This window comes from Aulonocara sp. 'chitande type north' Nkhata Bay, linkage group LG4 (assembly GCF_057382095.1).
Source record: "Aulonocara sp. 'chitande type north' Nkhata Bay isolate Kocher_YH1m ecotype deep benthic linkage group LG4, A_spYH_male_GT1.1, whole genome shotgun sequence".
Classification (NCBI taxonomy): Eukaryota; Metazoa; Chordata; class Actinopteri; order Cichliformes; family Cichlidae; genus Aulonocara; species Aulonocara sp. 'chitande type north' Nkhata Bay.
Genome location: NC_141347.1, coordinates 29,575,026 through 29,596,024, shown reverse-complemented (window position 1 = coordinate 29,596,024; position 20,999 = coordinate 29,575,026). Strand labels below are relative to the sequence as shown.

The following is a 20,999-nucleotide window of genomic DNA, read 5'->3' as shown; positions in this document are numbered from 1 at the left end:
ATACATATTTAATATGTACATGCCTCTAAAAATAGAAACATTCAGAAGTATGTCACTATTTTTCTTTGTTTTATTGATGTGATGGGAAGCATCTCCCTTACTAAAGTGAGACACCCACAATGTCTTCCAGGAAGTTTTGATTTTGTTATGCTTTTGTTTTGAAGTCCATTAACCACTCTCTTTTTTGAGGTCAGCTTCCTGAAGGCCTGATTCATGGAGTGCACACACGATTACGGCCTAATGATGCTCACCTGAAAGGAGTTCTCCAATTATCCACTGCTAGTGGGTTAAACCATCAGATGAGAGCTGAGGGTGGGATCGGGCTGAATCTTCAATTTGGTTTGATTTAGTTAGTTTGCATATTATTTAGCTGGGGGGTGTTTGTAGTCAGATATATGTGAGCTGTGTTAAAATAACTACAGTATTTGTCTTTTGTAGCTGGACTGTGTCAGGGGAAATCTTTTAAATTTTATTGGTGGTGGTATGACCTGCACCTATTTAAGGAGGGGTTTTCTGAGCAGCTGCATTGGTCATTTTTAGATGTGTCACTGGTGAGCGTGTTAAACCTCTGTATGTGTAAAAGAAATATATTCAGAGCTCTGAGCAATGACTGTTTTTTTCCCATTTGGTCCCCTTCACATTACCTTGCGAGCACTACATATATCTATTTGTTTATATGGTTTGGCTTGTTTGTGGTATTTTTATTACTGTTTTAAGCCATTAAATAGCAGCTTCATTGCCCAATGATATTGATCATTGGGCAGGTGGTGCCTTTAGTGCACTTGTATGTAGTTCCATGCACTTAATTGTGCCCATTTGCCAAAACATGCTGTTCCAGAAACAAAGGATTAAAAACCCAACAATGGGTTAACAGAGCCAAATACTGTCAAGCCTTGCATTGCTGTGATAGTAGAGATGAAGAAAAGATTATTAACAGGCTCCACTGTGTACAGGACTTTTGTGCTTAAGTATTTTCATGAAAAAAATCAGTGTTTTTTTCCTTTCTTTGTTTTTTCTTGTGTTGTTTTGATAGTGGTGTCTGTGTTCAAAATTTACTTGTTTATGTCTGTTTGTCAGTTTTTAATAGAACCACCAGAGGGCAAAATTTCTTTCCTGAAACATTTTAAAGCTCATGTACAACTATTGGCCCTTTGTGTATAGAATGTATGTTAATATTTTGTGATTGATAAAACATGACTGATGTTGATTGCAGAGTCTCATCTTGCGCAATGGCACCAGAAAATGTATTTCCTGGCTCTAACTATAAGACGTAATGCAAAGTTGGATGAGATCAGAAGGGGGTGGGGAGGGTGAGAATGACCCGACATCTAGAGAGGAAGAAGGTCACTAAACACATTTTCCCACCCAGTCCTGCCAAACACACACACATAGACGCACACACAAATGCAGGCCCACCCTGTAGTGTTTTGTGTGCCAGATGAGGGCGTGATACATGACTGTTGTCACTGCTTCCTTCACTACCTCAGCACTTGAAGAGCACAGCAACTGCACTGCAATATACTGATCACTAAAGAGACAGTGAAACACTGACTAGAGCAAAAAGCAAGACCATCTGCCTTACACACAAGGGAAAAGGGTGTTTAATCAAATAGCTGCAAAGGTGAAAGGGTAATTTCACAAGAATGGTACTGTATTTACAAGTCATAGTAAGCATACAACTGTAGATTTATTGGTTTAAAATATAAAAAATAAAAATGCATACAGTTCATGGCATGAGAGCAGGCAGGATGTACTTTCACAGTAAGTCCATGAAGTCCTGACAATAGCAGAAATACATAAGAGTATATAAATACACATTTTTGTTCTAAATCTGAAAGCACTTATAGTGGCTTTATTGTCATTCAGGGCTAAAGATAAGACTTTTATCTTTTTGTCATTGTTCAGTGTTTGTCACAATTCTGTGCAGGCAACTTAAAATGTCTTTTGTCTGGAGGGAGATACGATTTTCTTTTAACCAGCTTCTCATCACATGAGTATGAAGATTACTTACAGTTAATAAAAACAGGCCTCGACCCTTTGAACAATTTGTGTGCTGTGACTTGAATAACTAGATCCATGCATATGGTTAACTTCTTCTCCTCCCTACACATACACACTATTGAGTGTTTAGGACCTTTGTCAAAGATCAGATATGAACATCTTTCTCCTTTTCAGAATTAAAAATCATTTAGTTTCTAAATGCTGTCTTCATAAATATATTTTATATTTTTAGGCTCAAAGTTTAACAGCAAAAAAACTAACAAAACATTGTCTATGAATGCAAAAGCAGCTCAGTAATAAACTTTACCTTGTCTTTCATCAGCCCGAGTGTCTTGCATAAAACAAAGTGTCAATACAAATTTTGTTTCTACTTTTACAAGCTCCGGAGCTTTCGTCAGGCTAATCACAAATATTGGGTTCTCCAGTATAAATGAAATACTGTGAGCAAACAAGAGATGACCAATGCTTCAAGCAACGGCCAACTCTAGTGTCAAGTGGTTTAAAACAAAACATTTTTGTCACAGTAAATGAGATACAGTATAGTACAGAACATAGTTTCTGACAGTGTTTGTCTGTATTAAGAAGTATGTCACCTAAGAGAAACAGCTGTGATGCCACAGAACATTATCTCTGAGATAGTGCCAACTATGTCTATGTGGCTAATTTAAGTTGTGAAGTGCAGAAGATCTAAAGATTCAGTCTCTGCTGAGATGAAAGTGTATGAGCAGTCTGTAAACAAGGTTAGGGGAAAAGAGAGAACATAGCTGAGCAGAGATTTTAGGTTATCAGGAGTTGCCATCCCCATTTTTGGTCTTAAGTACCACCAGGCTAACCATGACAGGGATCAGGCAGATGGGCGTGATGACCAAAGCAAACATGATGGCAGGTGGTGGGTCACTTAGCTCATCTGTGGGACAATCCTTGAAAAAAAGGGAATGAATGTCCAAAAAGGTCTGTTCCACCACACGGTTGGGCCATGGGATGAAGTATAAGTCACATATGTCTTCTGTACACATGCTTAGGTTGCTGTACCAACTGAATAGAAGGAGAACATGAAAAGTAAATTAGAAATTGGCATTTAAACAAAAAACATTCATTTTAAATATAAATGCACCCTACTTACCTGTTTACCTTACTCCAAACGCACCAGTCGGTTTCGTTCAGTGATGCCATTGCAAGCTTAAAACTTTGCACACAGTAAACAGCAAACATGTCGGAGAGGCAGCCCATTCCATCTGACTCATCTTCACAAACTACAGAGCAGAAGAGAAGAATCAACAACAACAAAAAAGGGGGGAAAGGGAAAAAGAAAGTGGCTTTAAAAATGAGTTGTACATAAAACAACTTCTGCAAGACTCCCTTTATCAAATTATATATGAAGATATATGATTATGTATGTTTAGAAGGTTATGCCACTTACCAAACTGTCCAGTGGCATCTGAAAGAGAAGAAAAAACACTTTTTAGCTTAAAAACATGTACATGAAGCAGTAAGTCTCTCCAAATCTGCCATGTAAGCCCTTCCTAATTCAGTTCATTAAAAAACGCATCTGTCCAAGCAAATCGGAGTACCATGGGAATTTTTAGTCTACTTTAGATAATGAATTCTTTCCACATCTCTAGCACAGAGGCAGGCACTTTCATATATAAAAGGGAGACCACACACTCACCGAAGAGAAAGGAGAGGAATAACCCTATGAAACCAAGTGCTCCCTTCATGTCAGAAAAAATGAATAAAGGTGTGTTTTCCCCAGCGTATAACCATGTATAAAAAACCAAAACTTCTTAGACTTCGCACAGCGAGGCATAACAGGAAACCCGACAGGATGGAAGAGAAGCAGTGCAATCTTCGGTTACCAGATGTCCAAACAATGTTACCCGCGGTTACCAGATGTTCTTCGAAGATCTGTCTGATGGCCCTGCGCCGTGGCAGCAGCTCTCCCCCTCTCTAACACATGTTTCTTTAAAAATTTCTTCCGCTTTTAAAGGGGTGGAGGCAACAAAGATTGTCCTCTCCATTCTCCCAAATAAAAGGGAGCACACCCAAGCTGGGGCTGGACTCACATCTGAAAACCCTTTACTCTTTAACTCATGTTCTGCTTTTTAGTCTCAGTTTCTCACAGTCGAAGGCCTGGCCAGCTCACAGCATGTGATTTATTTGCCTTTTGGGCTGCCTCTGCCAAATAGGAAACATAAGTAAACATTTAGGACTTAGCGTTTCGGGGTGGATGTAATCATGACTCTGCAGGGTGTGCTCTGCAGACAGCCATGATTTCATATTTAGGTTAATTTGACCAAACCTGGAAAGAGTTGTTTGTCAGAGTTGACCAGCTGTTTAAAGGGCCAACTATCGTTACGCGTGCATGCTAGTAGGAAAACATTCTGTAATTAACGCTACAAGTACGGGAAATCTTGCTCATGTGTGTGATACATCTGGAAGATAGTTTCTCACTGTCCCTACTCACCACTTAAAAAAAAAAAATTGTGTGCAAGAGAGGTGCTTTCACTGATTGAATTAAAAATGAAATCTATGGTTTAGGGTTTCTCACAACCAGCTTGTTAATTTATGACACTAAATCCATATGTTCGGCCTCTCACAACATCTGTTTGCCAAGCAACCTTTTGATTTAGTAATGACATCAGGAAATGTGTTCTCTTTTTTTTTTCCAGCGGGTGGGGGGCTCAGAGTTGAGAGCACTGGCAGGGGGAGGAGGGGGACAGTCGGGGGATACAGGAAAAAAGGAAAAAAAGGAAGGCACAGGATGAGGAACAGTGAAAGGGGCGCTGCTCCAATGTTCTAGTTGTTTCACAACTCAGAGTTCATGCGTTGATCACAGACGTTGTGTGGGGTGAATGACGAACAAATTTAGGAAGTCGAGCCAGGTGGGGGCTGCTCGTGATGAGGTTTCAGTTAACCTCCAACCCCAAACCATTACGGGCCTCATGTCCACTGACGTTGACCCCTTACTGGTAGAGACCTCCCCGGGAGTTTGTCTTGGATTCTCATGGTAATACACAAGGACAAATCTTGGCAGAAAAAAGGATCCCTGAGTTCTGCTTTTCTGGTTTGTCAGTTCCAGACCAGGCAAATAAGTTTAGAAATGTAATCCAAAGCAATTCCTCAGAGGACACAATTACATAAACCCTATTTGGAACTGTAAAAATACAAAATCTAGGACATATAGACATAGATGTATAGCTGTCAGTCTATAATAAAGTGACAGAGAAAATGTATGCACTTACTAAGAGTCATCATCCTGTCTGTTGAGTTAAACTCTGCAAAGAAATGGTATCAGTTAGTGAGCAGTCATGCATGAATTTTGTTTCTTCCTTGGTTTGTTGCTTATTTCTGTAAATGTACTTACCTACTGTTACTGTCGGACGCACAGTTACCTTTTCTTCACTTTGACATACCACTGCTGTGCTTGCTGTAATAAAAGGAATAAAATAAAGACCTGAACACTGGAATATAACTGTTGATTTAAAACACCACAATATTTTATACGTGCAAATAATCTTCTATATGTAGTTTGCAGGCCTGACTGGGGCAGTAAAGGAAATAACATGCCATGGTGAATGAACAAATGAGTGCATCCTCCCTTTGTCTAGCCCTTTTCTAGGGAAATCTTAATGTGTTCAACTCAAAAGCTCATCCCATGTGATCACGGTCTTATTGCGCGAAATAAATAAGTAATTGACTGAAATATTTTATTTATTAAAGACTCGTGACAACTGCATTTAAAAAAAAAATGCAACAAGATTCATAAAAATATCCTCCTAAAGTAAAAAAAAACTGATCCAAGACAAATCAGTTGTCTTGGGCTGATCACAATTACTCTGTGACCCTTAATCCAAACTGTTTCAGTGTAAAACTCAGTCATGGCATTGACTAAACTCCTTACTAAAATCTACTAATTACTAAAAGTTTTCTTTGAATTCTTACTGAGAGGTGAGTTCTTGGAAAAGTTAAAAGATTAAGTCAGAATAATAAAAATTAGGATAGCATAAAGCCTTTACTTACCCCAGATGAAAAAAGGCATAAAAACTCTGAAATACATAACTAAGAATCTGGTGAGTGTCATTTTGCCTAATGTTCTTCTCCTCTTCTCTGATGGGTAAGAATTACATATCTCAACCTTTTGCAGGAAGGCTGTGTAAAGCAACAGGAAGCCCTCATTTCCTAGTAGGGGCGGACTCACCAAATGGGGCAAAGAGCCTCTGATAAAGTTAGGACTATTGCGGCCCATTGGTGCAGGACTATCAATCTCTCTCTCTCTTCATCTATTTCCTTAGTTTGTCCCACCCTCTGTTTTCAGGGGCCACACTTTGTCCTGTTTTTCTCTTCCCCACTTTCTGCCTCTTTATTTATCATTGTAAGCAGAATTTTATTGCAAACATGGTTTCCAGCTGCAGGAGTTTCTGATCAAATGCAAGCTATGTTAGACTGACAGGATACATGCTGCTGACAAGTCGCTTTTCATGTCTTGCATAAATAAAGATTTAGAGAAGTAAATGTTTTAAGTCAATTATTTTTAGGAGAAACACACAGGGTTGCAAATCACAAAGAAGAGATACTTTTTTAGCTTATTGTTCAGAAATATCAGACAAAGTTTTAATGAATCTACAGTTAATCTACATTTTTTTAGGTTATAGATTCATATTTCATTACTGTGGAGCAACTGACTAACCGTGGGTAAAGAATATCTATCTATCTCAATAAACCTCTGTGGTAAAGAGAGGTGGCTGGAATATCCAGTATGAAATTGATGCGCGTCACTGAGGGATGAGTACTCTTTTTCAGCTGCTAGGCTTGGAAGAAATCCAAGTAGCAGAGGCCAAAATTGCTTCCACATTTCATTTCAGTTAAAAGAGGCCACTGTTTTACATGTAATGGACTGAACTTTAAAAATCCAGCATATAGAAGCTTAAATATTGAACTTGGAGTGTGAACGAAGTGGAGCACGAAGCATATTTGAAATGTAAGTAAGTAAACATTTACCTTGACACGTGTTCTACAAAAATGAATGCTTCTACAGTCACTCGCTATTTCAAATGGCTTTCGAAGTCTCTGTTTTATTAGCTACTTTGTAAATCTTTTCATCTCCAAGGCTTTGTCACAGATCATAAAGCCTGCAGCATATCTGAAGAAATGTATCCCAAATAGAGATGCCAAGATCAACACGCGCAGTTTACAGAATTAAAAACTTCCTGCTGATAACAGTGTCCTAAGCTCATCTTCCTCTGTGTGTTTGCTTGTTTGACAGTTTAGTATCAACATGGCAGTGGCTACTTCAAATATCACTGTGGATATGGCAAACAAACTGTATCTGAGATACTTTATGCTCACTGAATGCATAAATCATAAGCAGGCATGCGTGCCACAAACAGCACAGCCAGGGAACAGAGGGGATCAACGACAACAGCAATCAGACAGAAACACAACGGGTCTGTTAAGGCGATATAAAGTTTCATTTCTCTTAATCCTACTTTGATGTGTACATATGAGTTCATGTGGCGTCCTTCCAATAAAAAAACAGCTAAACAGCACCATCTTGTGTCTTGCAGGTGAATAATTACTGTGTCTGCTTTTGGGGATTTTTTTGTAATATCTTACAAGTAATAAACTATAAAATGAAATAAATGGGAGCTATAAATAAAATACCCTGAGGGTAAATATTTTTAAATATATTTGTATACTTTGTATTTTACTTTTTTCTTTGTGTTATATCCTGAGGGGATGTGTTAAAATTCCTCCCGTGGAGAGCACACACAACATCGACCATATTTATCAAAGCAGTACTTTCAAGGACTTTTATTTATAGCAAACCACTACTCGATTGCCTGCACTTTCAGCTTCTTATTTGGCATTAAGTACACACACTAATTGTTTTATATTTGATTGAACGTAAATATTTGGATCTATTTAAAGTGATTGTAGCAGATTAACTGATTATCTCTGATTTTAATTTTATACACAAATCAGAATCACTGCCTCCATAGTAATGTGACTATTGGTAATTTATCGTAATTACTTATAGTGTTAGGAGTTAGCTTGTGTACATTAAATCAAATCAAGCCAGAAAATCGCATGAGATCAACTGTTACCACGTGAACCCTACGTCCGGTTTATGTGTGATGTGTTAAATTAAACATTTCCCTTCGAAAGGGGTGTGACGTTTGGCTACTTACACATATGCAAAGATTTAAACCAATCTGCTTCATACAGAGGTTAATATACTTCTCTGTAAATTCAAGTCATTATGCTTTCTCATATCGCTGCTCGTCAAATCAAAGTCCATCGAAAACATCATTCGATTGTGTTTTCAGCTTGCTTGCAGCAGCTTGCTGTATAGTGGGTTTTACGTGGGTTAAGTGACAGCATCAGTGGCGTGAATCCCTTCATCCAACCCTCTATCTTTGTGTGTCGGGCTCCCCCTGGAGGAGAAGAGCTGAACAGCAGCTGAATTGGTTTCCATTTGACCCCAGTACATTGGAATGTCCGGAAACTGTGTTCCAGTGTCCAAGTATTTATTATTTTTAATTCGTAGGCTAGACAGTTACTTCAGCTCTGTGGGCAGGCTGAATTAATGCATCCGTTTTCAGGTTCTGTGAGAAGTTTATTTTGCGTTTATTTTTTTTTATTTTATATACATATATATATAATTAAATACCCGATACTCCTATAAAACTACGTGTATTCATAATGTGTATTTAGGCCATTTTATTCTTTTGCTCCTATAGAGTGGAGCTATATTTAAGATTATGTGATTGCACTTGCTCTACTATCAAAACCCACAGAGTGATCTGCCTTCACGCATTTAGATGGCGATCTAGCACTCCGGACAGTTGCATCAGTTCCTGTGTATGCGTGTAAATGGCTGTGCTGCGGCTGCTGCACGCTACTTTTTATTCCCAGGACGCAGAATAGTAATAAATCCTCCTCTGCTTGGAAAGGCTGTGATCATAATATAGACGTCACCCTCCTGCTCGAGTGGATCAACCAAGCCAAGTGCGCAGTTATTTGTAAGGTACAACAACAACAACCTCCAGCACCATGCCCATGGATAGAGATTTCTCGGAGATCCCCTCGCTGCGCGGAGATGATAACTGCGTCAGAGCCATAGCAAACACAGCTTTGAATTGCTCCGGATCTCTCTACTAAAAAAAAAAAAAACGAGAGAGAGAGAGAGAGAAAACAGAAAGGGACTTGGTCGCGTTGCGGGCTGTTGTCGCAACAAATAGGACACGAGACGTGGATTTAAAGGTATTTAATAACTGCGACACTGGATGTGGAGATCTTGACGTGCACACCCGAGCGCTAGTGTAACGTGCCGTCATTGTGCTGTTCGGTCGCACGTCTTTAGAGTGTTCTACATTTAAATGGGTACTGTGTAGCTCTCTTGGCACGGGGCTGCACTTACAGGACGTCGCGGACTTCATAGCTTCATGTGTCTGAAACGTGTGCACGTCTCGTAGCCCCCAAAAATCAAGTGCAGCAGTTTCCCCGAGCTCAGTTTTACCTTCGTATTTATTTTTAATTCCGTTTGAGTTCAGACGGGGAAGTTGATGTTCAGCGTGGCGATTATGAAACACAGAAAAACTGTACTACGCACTTTTCTATTCTGCTTTTCTGAAGTGGCACGCCCACTCCTGTGCAATGTGGATGCCCCGTGCTATTAAATTCATGTGCTGTATTCATAGATGCGCACACTGTCGCGCTGTATGCGCATAATTCAGTCAATTTCCCCCAAGTTTTGCAAAAAGAGCAGAAGCAGTCTACCAGAAAAAGGCCCGTAAAGCACTCGAGGAGGCTTTTTTTTTTTTTTTTGCATTAGACGTCTGTTTTGTTTTGCTAACAGATGGGGGCACTCTTTCAGAGAGACCATCGGCGAGGGTGAATGGGGAAATGGGGGTTGTGAGAAACAGAGGGCGATAGTAAGCCCATTAGTACTATAATAAGGTAACTGAAATGGACTGCAGCCATATTACATCAAAACTACTGCCTATAATAGATTTAATGTAATTAGTGAAAGTAGTTACTGTGGCAGAAAACATGAAAACAAGCCTAAGTTTACAAACGTAACTTATCTGAATATGAAAGTGGAATGTTTTGAAGTTGGGCCTGTTTGTCATATGCTTTCCTTTTATTTTTAAACAGTCATGGAGGAAAGTGCTGCAGCAGCCCCTGGCACCGGTGTTGCCCCATCACTTCCAAGACCTCAGTCTTCCTCCTTTATCCCTTCTCGCAGCATGCTGGAGTGGAGACGGAGGGTCAAGTCTGAGTATATGCGCCTTCGCCAGGTCAAACGCCTTAAAAAAGCAGAAGAGGTCAAAGTGAGTCACATTGACGTCACACAAGTTCAATTCAGATGTTCAGGGGTTTTTTTCAGGGTCTGTGAATGAAGATAAGGTCGTAGCTAAATTTGGCACAAGACATCTTTTCTCTTGTGCAATCAGGGTTTTGTGCAATGGTCTCTAACAAATAAAGAGCAAAGCTTAATTTGCATGTGTGACACTGGTGTGTCTTTTGTATGCAGTTCTCAATGCGTATGTTATGTTAATAGTGTGTATGTCTTGGTCCTTTTTTCTCTTTTTTTTTTTCTAGACCCTTTTCATGTCTAACAGGCAAAAGATTGAGCAACAGACAAATATCCTAAACACAGAATGGTCCAAGCTCCGGATTCAGTCCATCCCTCTGTCAACCGCTAATGGGGGTCTGGCCACGAAAAAGGTGGGTGGGTGGTCTGTCAGAGAGAAATTATGGGGCGCTGATCTAGCTTTAGTAGAGCAGGCATCCCTTATGCTGTAATGCAGTGTCCAGGGTTTGAAACCGCTCATTCCCTTCTGTCACCTTTCTTGTCTTTTCTCCACTGTCCTATCACAATAAAGGCTAAAAGCCCCCCAAAATATGCAAAAAAGAGAGCGATGGAGACTATTAAGACAATGGCTGGACACATGATTTGTACTATTATCTGAACCTTGCGGTACATCTTCTTATACCTGTCCAAGATGCTCTGGCTAAGCTAGAAGTTCAATATATTTTTATAATGTGAATGTGTTGTGAGGAAATCCCTTCTTGAACATCATGTTGAGATCTCCTCATGCCTCCCAATCTTCTATACCGATTCCCAACTGGATGGGAAAGAGACGTGTGGTAGAAGTGGATCGCATGACAGTCTAACAGTCTGCGGCCTTGTGGGAGCTTATAATACATACAGCCTGATGGTGTAACCACATCTTTCTCCTCCCGCATGCTGTCACGGTCGGCTGTATTGTGTTAACTGGTTTTATTCCCCCTGCTCAGAGTTAAGCAGCAAGTGTGTAGTTATAAAACGGCCGAGTGCTGCAGCATATTGTTCTGGGATCTGGTGATTCTCAAGCCACCTCTGGTTATCTTACAGGTGTGTACAGTGGAGTTTGGCTTCCCAGGATTCAAAACTCAAGCCATTGCCATGAGACCACTGTCAACAGTAGCTGGAATCCCCTTTATGTACTCCTGGTCCCCTCTGCAGCACAACTTTATGGTATAAATAAAACACAATTGTCATTGATACAGTTACAGTGTCATATCACCCTTAGAGCACCCTGAATATAATGTGTTACTAATTCATCTGATTCTAGTTATGAGTTAAATGGAAACTGATAATGTTCTGCTCTTTTCTTATTAAATTCTCTTTTCATGGAACTTTTAGGGCAGCTGAATAAACTCAGGAACATATGTTATCGAGCTATAACATAGGAGTTTGTTCCACAGAAGTTACATTTTGAAAAACATATCCAAAAAACGGGGGTATGCTCACAGAACACTTTTACAACAGAACTTTTCATTTATTTTTTTCAGTCAGGCCATGAATAAATTTCTGCTAACAAGTGTGATTGTCTATTGCTTTTACAGTTTTGGTCCCTCTGAAGCATCTGCAGTTAGAGACTTGTTTTAACCAAAGTTTGTATGTTCTAGGTGGAGGATGAAACGTTCCTCCACAACATCCCTTACATGGGCGATGAAGTGCTGGAGCAAGACGAGGCTTTCCTGGAAGAACTGATTGACAACTATGACGGTGTTCATGGTGACAGAGGTTTGTGTTGAATATTATATGTCCCTGCAAACAAGAGACATATTAAAGGAAATGCAGCATCAAGTGTCTTAGTAAGGTAATGGGTCACCTCGTACCGACAGAACAGCTTCAGTGTATATTGTCAGTGATTTTCTTTGAAAATCTTTGAAACTCTGCTGGTGGAATTGGATGTAATTCTTCAAATTCTTCAATTCTTTCCTCTGATTGTTTTTGATTGGGGTGGGGAGTACTGTCTGATATGTTGGTCCAAAAATCTCCAGTAGGTGTTAAGTTGAAATTTGGCGATTTTAAGATTTGCATCCTTTTCGTACTTCACTAATCAAACAGTTCAGTGGATAGGATAAAAGGGATAGCATAGAACAACTGAATTTTGATTTTCAATGATCCTGCACTTTTTAAAACCAAATAGACTTTTTGCCTTCTTAATAAAAAAAGTCAAGAATCACACATTTAATTGGTGATAACTGTCGGTATGACATCTCGATTGTGTTCCAGAGGGAGGGTTCATCAGTGATGAGATATTTAAAGAGTTAGTGGACGCCCTGAGCCAGTATTCTGACCACGAGGAGGATGAAGAAGAGGAGGCCTCAGCAGGAACTGTTGGGGACATGGCAGGGAAGAAAGAAGAAGAGAGGGTGATGAGGAGGAGCTCAGTGGAGGGCTCGGAAGAGAACAAAGCTGGATCTTTGGCATTTGTCAGGAGGAAGAGGAGAAGCACTACTGAGGGTGAGTCTTCAGCTTGGCGCATTTGTGTTTTCAGATGATGAGAACAAGAAAAGTACAGGCTCATGCTGTTCGTGTCATTGCACTGCACACCTGCCACAAGGTCGCCCTGCCACAGCAGCTCTTGAGCTGACGTTGTTTGCCTTAAAGCTGCCTCTGTGTCCCTACTGTGTGTGAGTGAACCCATTTGTCCTTTACACTGATATGGCCCAGCTCTAATTACAGAACTGAATGACCTCATGCACCGAGCTTTATGGAAAACTAGGCTATATACACACTTAGTGACAGTTCATTTGAAGCACACCTGGGCACACTGTCATTTAGAGACTGATTCACAAATACATGTGTAGAAGATGGGAACGTGAATCAAAGATAATGGTAAAAGAGATGTACAGTGTTCTTATTACATCATTTTTTTCTCTTTTATCATGTTTTTTTTTTTTACCAAGTGACCTTGAGAATTGAAGGAACTTTACCATTGCAACAGAACATATTGCATAACCTTTGTTTGTGAGTGTGTATCAAAACCTGATGTCTGGACAAACCTGGGTGATTCACATCACATGTCTCCCACAGTGAAGGACATGTCCAGCAGCAAGAAGATCCCCAATGATAAGATATTTACAGCGATCGCCTCAATGTTCCCCTACAAAGGCACCACAGAGGAGCTGAAGGAAAAGTAAGAAAAGTGTAGTCTATCCGGGGATCTGTACGCACAATGCCGGGCAGTCTGTTGCTTAGTGTTCACCATGGAGACGAAAGCTGTCAGAGAGGAAAGTAATAATAGTCGCTCCCTGTCAGGCTCTCCAACTCAAAGGGGTAGTTACATCAGCATCTGAAAGAGCTGTGCTCAGAAAGAAAAAATCTTCATCTTTGTCCAGCACTGTTTCACTAAGTTAAATGAGCGTCAATAGTGAACCACAAAGAAGTGACACATCCCGCTGAAACTTTTCATATGTCCTCCACAGGTACAAGGACCTCTTGGAGCCGCCAAGTCCAGTGAAGCTACCCCCTCTCTGCACCCCCAACCTAGACGGACCTTTTGCAAAGTCTGTGCAGAGAGAGCAGTCGTTACACTCCTTCCACACACTCTTCTGCAGACGCTGCTTCAAATACGACTGTTTCCTCCACCGTAATAGCTTCTTATATATTCTTTCAAAGTTTGAAATGTATATATTAAGATTATAGTGTTCCTTCTGAGTTTTGAGGGTAATATATTTATTATTTCTGAGTCTTTTGTTTTTTTTTTCCATGAAGCTGCTACTAATAACCACATAATGAAAAACAGGGGTCAAAATTTTTTCTTTCTGTTGATGAAGCTTTTCATGCTACACCCAATGTTTACAAGAGGAAGAATAAGGAGATCCGCATGGAGACTGAGCCATGCGGTGTAGACTGCTTTCTGTTACAGGTATGCCCACAGTTGTTTAACTGATGCATTCATGCATTCTCTACACATTAGAACTCCCTATGTTTTCCTCCTGATCATATTTTAAATGTTCTACGTCTTTTCTCTTGTGAAGAAAGGGGCTAAAGAGTTTGTGGATCAGAATATGTTGCGGTCACAGAAGTCTCGGAGGCGACGGAGGCAGCCCCGTCCAACCAGTTCCAGCTGCCCTGGACCATCTGGCTCTGCTGAAGAACCCAACAGTGACCATGAAACCACCTCCTCCTCAGGTGGGGCACCTTCTCAAAATGTCACTTACTCTTGAATGAATGAATGAATTTAAAAAAATCAGTTCATGTGTTCTTCTTTCTGGTAGCAAAAGGCTTTCTTCATTATGAGTTCATGCAGTATAGATAGTGTATATATTTTAATTCGTTTCTGAGATCCACCCCCGAGAAGGCTGTCCACCCTGTCTAACCCTCTTAAGGAAAGTGAAATTTGGCTAGAGATGACAGCTTTCATGCCACATCCTCTCTCCTTTCCTTCCCTCTTCAATCTCCTCCTAGTATCAGCTCTTTCTTGCCAAGAAAAATAAACTAGCCATTAGTTTTGCATGCTTCAGCCTCAACATAAACACATTGTTCCCTCTCCACCTCACTACTTTTACTGCACTATATTCTTTCACATTTCTACTGATTTCTTCATGCAGAGAGCAAGAGGAAGGAAATAAGCGCACACACCCCTGGCTGTTTTTCTTTCTCTTATTCATTCTCAGGTTGTTGCTGATTTCTATCAGTTCCTTACCAGAAGCCTGTGTTAGTTTTGGAAACTCCTGGTACTCAGGCAGTGACTCAGCAGAGTCTCCCACATGTGTTGGGATAATGTGGAAAAAGCAGATTGTTGAGCAGATTAATAAAGACACTCAGCGCTGGAGCATGTGGCCACAGTAATGCTCCATGCAGTCTGTTGCCTGGCAACATGCGCTGTCTTGAATTGTGGAGGCACGAGCATCATTGTTGGATATCCAAAACCCCAATCAAAACTCACAGTCCCTTTTGTGTCCATTTATATACAAAGACGGCTTCTAGAAACAGCAGCTTTTATGTTTGTGCAAGGTTAGAGCACCTTTTATTGCATGATTGCGGATAAAAGCTGTCACAAACTTTGCCAAGACCAAGTAATTTAAAAAGTGCTTGCTTGTTCAGATACGTGTTGAGTAAAAAAAAATGTGACAAAATGCTTTCCAGCTAAATCCCCAAAATATGTTTGTGTATGTCTGTGTGTAAAAAAGAGGGGAATTCACGGTGCCAGACTCCCACCAAGCTGCGTCCAGGAGATGATGACGGGGAGCAGCAGGCGTGCTGTGTCGTCCAGTGGAGTGGAGCAGAGGAGTCACTTTTCCGGGTGCTACACGGCACATACTTCAACAACTTCTGCTCTATTGCTCGCCTCATCGGTACAAAGAACTGCAAGGAGGTAAAACATACAGGCACATACAGGTGTTCACTTGTTTTGGTTTGAAAGTTAGTGTTAAAACTACTAAATATTAGTCACCACTAATAATTGCACTTTATTTCAGCTTTATCTTCGTTCTGTGTCCAGATAGGATAGCTACATTAACCGCAGTGTACCGGTAATTAGATTTCAAACTATGTAGTTGAGAGTTTATAACATGTTTTGCCTGTAGCAGCAAATGTAGCCTGGAGACATGAAGCCTCAAGCAGAAGTGAGGAGCAGTGCACAGAGATTTCTTGCTAACTCTATGCCTTTGATTTCCTTTTCAAACTTGCCTTTAGAGCAGCTTGACTCAACTGACATCATTTTATACATTTTGCACAGCCCCATCATAACTCACAAATAGCTTTGTTAAACAGTTTCAGTCATATGAACCAATGCACCAGTAAACAGACATTAAAATGTAGCTTGCTTTATAATGACAGTACAGATGCTTTCATAAGAAAATGCAAGGAAGTATAAGTAAAACAGTTCTTAACCTCTTTGTAGACTACAAAACAAAAAAGAAAAAGAGAATCTCAGTTGTGCCTCAGTTGTGCCTGATTACCTCTCACATCTGTTGTTTACTAACTATACTAACTATGAAGTGTGTTTTTTGTAGTCTATGAACTCAACTAAAACTCTCTAAAACTGATTCATAGTTGTTTTTGAAATAAAGTACAAACCATACTTGCGCTGCTGATTTCTGTTGCGTCAGTCCAAGTATAATAACGTGCATCCGGTGCTTGTGGTTTTATGGTGTGGATAATTGGACTTACTACAGAGAGAATTGCATATGGCACCATAAAGAGGAATGCCAACCAGATGTGACGTCTCTCATTTTCCCTCATGATGCAGTTGTTCAGACATTCCCAGCTTCCCTTGGGCTGTGCATGAGAGTGCTCTGTTGGGAACATTTTGCTATTTTAAAAAATTAGATTTCAAAAGTTTTTATAGTTGTGCATTTATTTAAAAAGCGTCACCCTTGATATCCAACCCTTGTATCCCCTCTTGTTCCATGGCCAAACAAATCTGTACTGGGCTGCTAATATTCTGACTGCCCCACCCACCCACTGCTTCTCTGAGGGGAAATGCTGAAACCAGCTGCATTATGTATGTGTACATCCCAGGAAAGAGGCCAAAACTGGGTTTTAGCAACCAGAAGTGGTTGAGCATGTTTTCACACAGATGCATGTGAATGTCTGGTCTCTGCAGTCGGGTTTTAGATAAGCAGCTTGTTTTGAAACTTGGGTGCCTTTGTTACTTTGCACAAAATAATTGCAGAATGTCTTCATAGTTGTTTGCTTGCACGCTGAACTTGCAAGATGATATGTCGTCCACGTCATTGTCATTTCCCAAAGGTCTATGAGTTTGCAGTGAAAGAGGTTCTGATCCATCGTGTTCCTTTGGAAGATGGAGGCATCTCCCCTCAAAAGAAGAAAAGGAAGCATAGGCAAGAACTCAACTGTTATTATCTTTTCTCTGACTTATTGTTTCGTCTTCCGGAATAGGTGTGAAAGAAATTTGAGCTTTTAGCAAAGAGGAATAAAGCTCTCTAATATATTTAATGCATATTACAGGTTGTGGGCAAAGATTCAACTTAAGAAAGGTATGTATAACTAAAAAAAGACATGGTTTTTACTTCATTATGCCTTCTGACATACAACACAGCTTACTGTTCCAGTCTGAGGGCTTTGTCCTCTGTTGTTCCAGATAACTCATCCAATCAAGTGTACAACTATCAGCCATGTGACCACCCCGACCACCCATGTGACAGCTCCTGCCCGTGTGTAATGACCCAAAATTTTTGTGAGAAGTTCTGCCAATGTGAGCATGAGTGTAAGTGTTAACTTTTTTATTCATTTCATCACAATTTGTGGCTTAATTCTACCAAAAACACAATAGCCTGCTTGACCATGCGATGCTCAAAGAAGATTGTTTGTTATAATCACATTTTCCACTGAGAAGCCGTTTGCCAGGCCACAGTAGAGCAGGGCAGCAGAATGTAAAACGATTTTGCAGTAGTCTGGCAGCGGTCAGAGGAGAAATTGTCCTCTGGCAGGGATAGGTGGGTGTCTGCTTCACAGAGAGCTGCATTCACAATGAGCTATTTGCTGCAGCAGCAATGCCCCAGAACTGTGTTTTCTTAAATGGCCACATGGTGGAGAAATGCTTTTTCTGTATGATGCCCTCTGGAGAGTTGATAATAAAGAGAGAGGATAAGATTAAGCAAACATTTTTTTCTGTGGTCTCGGAAGAGGAGTTTTTTCTGCTTGATTTGTTCATCTGTGCTGGTTTAGTCACCTTTTCTCCTCCCATCTCCTGATTACCTCGCCTTTTCCCGTAGCGGCAAAGAGCTGGGGCCAAACAGGAAGCAGGCCCTAGTTCCACATGTGCGTGCATTAAAAACTTGGAGTGAAATCAAAGGGATGTGACAGGCTCTGTGCTTGATATATAACATCGTCTCCTGCGTCAGTATGAGTCAAATAGCTCGAGCTAAACGGCGCTTGATGATACAGAAGTATAAAATCCACTCGTGGTGGGAATGGGAAGCGATAGGCTGCCTTGAGCAGCCTTAGTATGGACAGGTTTTTTCCAAGCATAGGCTATTGGAAAGACATTTCCGTTATTCTTGCTTGAGCCTTCCATTCATCTGCCCTGAGGGTGTTATGTTACACGCCTCAAAATTGTATTTCAGCATGTCTGCCAGCAGAGGTCTCTGATTAATGAACCTCTCAGCATTACTCAACCTCTGAGCTCCTCTTCTGCAACTGTATTTCGAAATTCAGGGTTGTTTTTTTTTATTGAGTTTTTTAATCATAATGATATTTCTTCACATAATGTAGTATATTTCTGGTTTACTGCTAACTTCTTTATAAAACATGTCAGCAATTCCCCTTTCAAAGCAGCTCTGTGTCTAAATGTTGTCTAGGCCAAAACCGCTTCCCAGGCTGCAGGTGTAAGACTCAGTGCAACACTAAACAATGTCCCTGCTACCTGGCTGTAAGAGAATGTGACCCAGATCTTTGCATGACGTGCGGTGCCGCAGACCACTGGGACAGTAAAGTAGTCTCCTGCAAGAACTGTAGCATCCAGAGAGGCCTGAAAAAGGTACACTGGAAGATGTGGCTGTTTAAAATTTTTAAAGAGTGAAATTTAGTGGTATTAAATAACTCAAATATCATATGGTGTTTTTAGCACCTGCTTTTGGCTCCCTCTGATGTTGCTGGGTGGGGCACGTTCATCAAAGAGCCTGTTCAGAAGAATGAATTCATCTCTGAATACTGCGGAGAGGCAAGTCTGTGCAGTTTAGTCGATTTTATTTTCAAATACATCATCCATGCTGCGTGCTTACAGTGTTATTTTTCCTATATGTGTGCATAAGCAGCTGATCTCTCAGGATGAAGCAGACCGACGTGGAAGGATTTACGACAAATACATGTCTAGCTTCCTTTTCAACTTGAACAACGGCACGTATTCCCCACAGCGTAAAATTCTAAGCCAGGCGTACCACTGCAGTGTATTAAAAAACCCATAACATACTCTGTTTCTCTCTTTAGACTTTGTTGTGGATGCCACACGAAAGGGGAACAAAATCCGCTTTGCAAATCATTCAGTTAATCCCAACTGCTATGCTAAAGGTCAGTGAAGGGGGGGGTGGGGGTCACTTTGCTTTACTATATGAATTCAGCAGCTTTATAAGAGTTATTTTGTCTGATGTTATATTCCCTGCCCTTGCAGTGGTGATGGTAAATGGAGACCACCGCATTGGAATATTTGCCAAACGAGCTATCCTTCAAGGAGAGGAGCTCTTCTTTGATTACAGGTAGAGTTGAAGGCCCCTTTGTAATCTCCAGCTTCAAGAGATAATGTATACAAACTCACACTCTTCATACTGTTTCCTCCCACAGATACAGCCAAGCCGATGCCCTCAAATATGTGGGAATAGAGAGGGAGGTAGACTTGTCTTAGCTTCATCGGCTGCCTACCTTCAGAACTGGTCCTTAACTCCTCAGCCACCTACTAATGCTTCTTTCCCCGTCTGCAGCATCACATTTAGCTGACAAATTTCTATCAGCAGTCACCGTCTCTGCCCTCCCTGCTGCACTTCCAAAAATAGAAAGCCCCTCCCCGCTGTTTGCAGGTGCTCATGCGCCACAAACACTGTACCACCTCCTTCAGTGACAGCCATTAGCTCTCCTCCTCATCTGCTCAGACCCATCCGCCTACCTGTAAAACTGTATCAACCAAGCTTAAACTATTTAAAGTGGAAATACTATTAATCCCTATCACTTACTGTACTGAGAGCATCTCAAATTTTTTATTCCATCTCGTCAAAGCAAACAAAGCCGAAATAACCCATAGCACAGTGTGTAACTCTCAGCAGTTTTGTTACTGTACTTATTGACTGGCTTTTCTTTGAGAATTCAGTATGTAATGCAATTTTTTACAGTGTATGTAATGATGGTAAATGAAATGCATGTGACAAACCATCCATTAAACATGTTAGATGCAACATTAGCTTTGGACAGATACTGTTGTTAACGTGCAGTCATGCAGTATTGTAGTATGAGGTTAAGCTGTCGCTGTTTTACAGAGAAACTTGATCAGGTTGCGCAACTCGATGCGCTCCCCCTGTGAATTTTCTCTGCAGCTAGCAACTTCATCCATCTTTATGGTAAAATAAGTTATTGTGCATTTATATCACTGTTCTGCAAAAATAGGCAACCAGACGAGAAACCGACTGACTGAATGTAACCTGTAGATGATGGTGAAGAGATCTCATTCTGCTTTTCATTTTAAACATTATCCTATTATTGGTACTCAGACTGGCATGCATACGTCAAGCATTTATCTTTGTGTTTACAACAGCCCGATACTCTCGCATTTTGCCAGGAAAGTAAGTCACAGAGTAGATGTTTCCTTTGCAAATAAATAAGTGCCAAATGATTCCAGGAAGAAAAGTGCTGAAACAACATGGCTGTGTTGCGTAACAAAGCTGTGTTAAAGGTAACCAATGAAGGTTATGACCATTGAAAAAGCAAATTTGTTAGTGTTTGACCAAATATTAAGGCCCCCCACATGTGAATGTAAATGATCCTTTTTCATTTGTTTTTCTTTATTTTTTTATGTCCACACTTGCCGTTTGGTCTTTTCTTCATTTATAAAACATTAAAAGCCCACTTTGAAATGAGATCTTTCTCAATAGAGATGAACAAAATGGAGTTTAATGCTGTGTACAGTGTATGCCTATAAAAATAAAAGTTTAACTTTATACATTAAAGATGCCACCCTAGTCCTTATCTGTGCTAAATGCTC

At 40.5% G+C, this 20,999-nt stretch overlaps 2 protein-coding genes across 3 annotated transcripts; one reads left to right on the top strand and one right to left on the bottom strand.

Annotated features, from left to right (window-relative positions):
- Positions 1 to 1,665: 1,665 nt before the first annotated feature.
- Positions 1,666 to 6,262, bottom strand: ramp2 (receptor (G protein-coupled) activity modifying protein 2). Its single transcript, XM_086289740.1, has 6 exons — positions 6,022 to 6,262; positions 5,366 to 5,428; positions 5,244 to 5,276; positions 3,422 to 3,439; positions 3,125 to 3,254; positions 1,666 to 3,036 (listed from the first exon to the last, which is right to left on the bottom strand). The coding sequence occupies exons 1-6, from the start codon at positions 6,245 to 6,247 to the stop codon at positions 2,787 to 2,789; spliced, it is 720 nt and encodes a 239-aa protein (XP_086145866.1). The 5' UTR covers positions 6,248 to 6,262; the 3' UTR covers positions 1,666 to 2,786.
- Positions 6,263 to 8,816: 2,554 nt separating this feature from the next.
- On the top strand, positions 8,817 to 20,974 carry ezh1 (enhancer of zeste 1 polycomb repressive complex 2 subunit). Of its 2 annotated transcripts, none has more exons than XM_086289739.1 (20): positions 8,817 to 9,028; positions 10,159 to 10,334; positions 10,606 to 10,731; positions 11,402 to 11,524; positions 11,959 to 12,076; positions 12,572 to 12,802; positions 13,376 to 13,478; positions 13,768 to 13,931; positions 14,119 to 14,210; positions 14,323 to 14,476; positions 15,478 to 15,662; positions 17,042 to 17,133; positions 17,261 to 17,289; positions 17,394 to 17,519; positions 18,613 to 18,791; positions 18,879 to 18,974; positions 19,069 to 19,150; positions 19,241 to 19,321; positions 19,422 to 19,506; positions 19,592 to 20,974. In XM_086289739.1, exons 2-20 carry the CDS (start codon positions 10,161 to 10,163, stop codon positions 19,650 to 19,652), a joined length of 2,301 nt encoding a protein of 766 aa, XP_086145865.1. In that variant the 5' UTR covers positions 8,817 to 9,028; positions 10,159 to 10,160; the 3' UTR covers positions 19,653 to 20,974. The 2 variants fall into 2 exon arrangements, with proteins under 2 accessions (XP_086145865.1, XP_086145864.1); XM_086289738.1 differs by lacking the exon at positions 8,817 to 9,028 and adding an exon at positions 9,120 to 9,264.
- The last annotated feature ends 25 nt before the right edge of the window (positions 20,975 to 20,999 follow it).

What these genes read in the sequence shown, in the direction of transcription:
- ramp2 (XM_086289740.1), bottom strand. Translation starts at nt 6,247, where the DNA reads ATGGGCCGCAATAGTCCTAACTTTATCAGAGGCTCTTTGCCCCATTTG. An exon ending in TATGCCTTTTTTCATCTGGG is followed by an intron (nt 5,429 to 6,021) that starts GTAAGTAAAGGC and finishes CTTTTATTACAG; the next exon opens with CAAGCACAGCAGTGGTATGT. An exon ending in GCGTCCGACAGTAACAGTAG is followed by an intron (nt 5,277 to 5,365) that starts GTAAGTACATTT and finishes ATTTCTTTGCAG; the next exon opens with AGTTTAACTCAACAGACAGG.
- ezh1 (XM_086289739.1), top strand. Translation starts at nt 10,161, where the DNA reads ATGGAGGAAAGTGCTGCAGCAGCCCCTGGCACCGGTGTTGCCCCATCA. An exon ending in TGAAACCACCTCCTCCTCAG is followed by an intron (nt 14,477 to 15,477) that starts GTGGGGCACCTT and finishes TGTGTAAAAAAG; the next exon opens with AGGGGAATTCACGGTGCCAG. An exon ending in AAGAAGAAAAGGAAGCATAG is followed by an intron (nt 17,134 to 17,260) that starts GCAAGAACTCAA and finishes TGCATATTACAG; the next exon opens with GTTGTGGGCAAAGATTCAAC.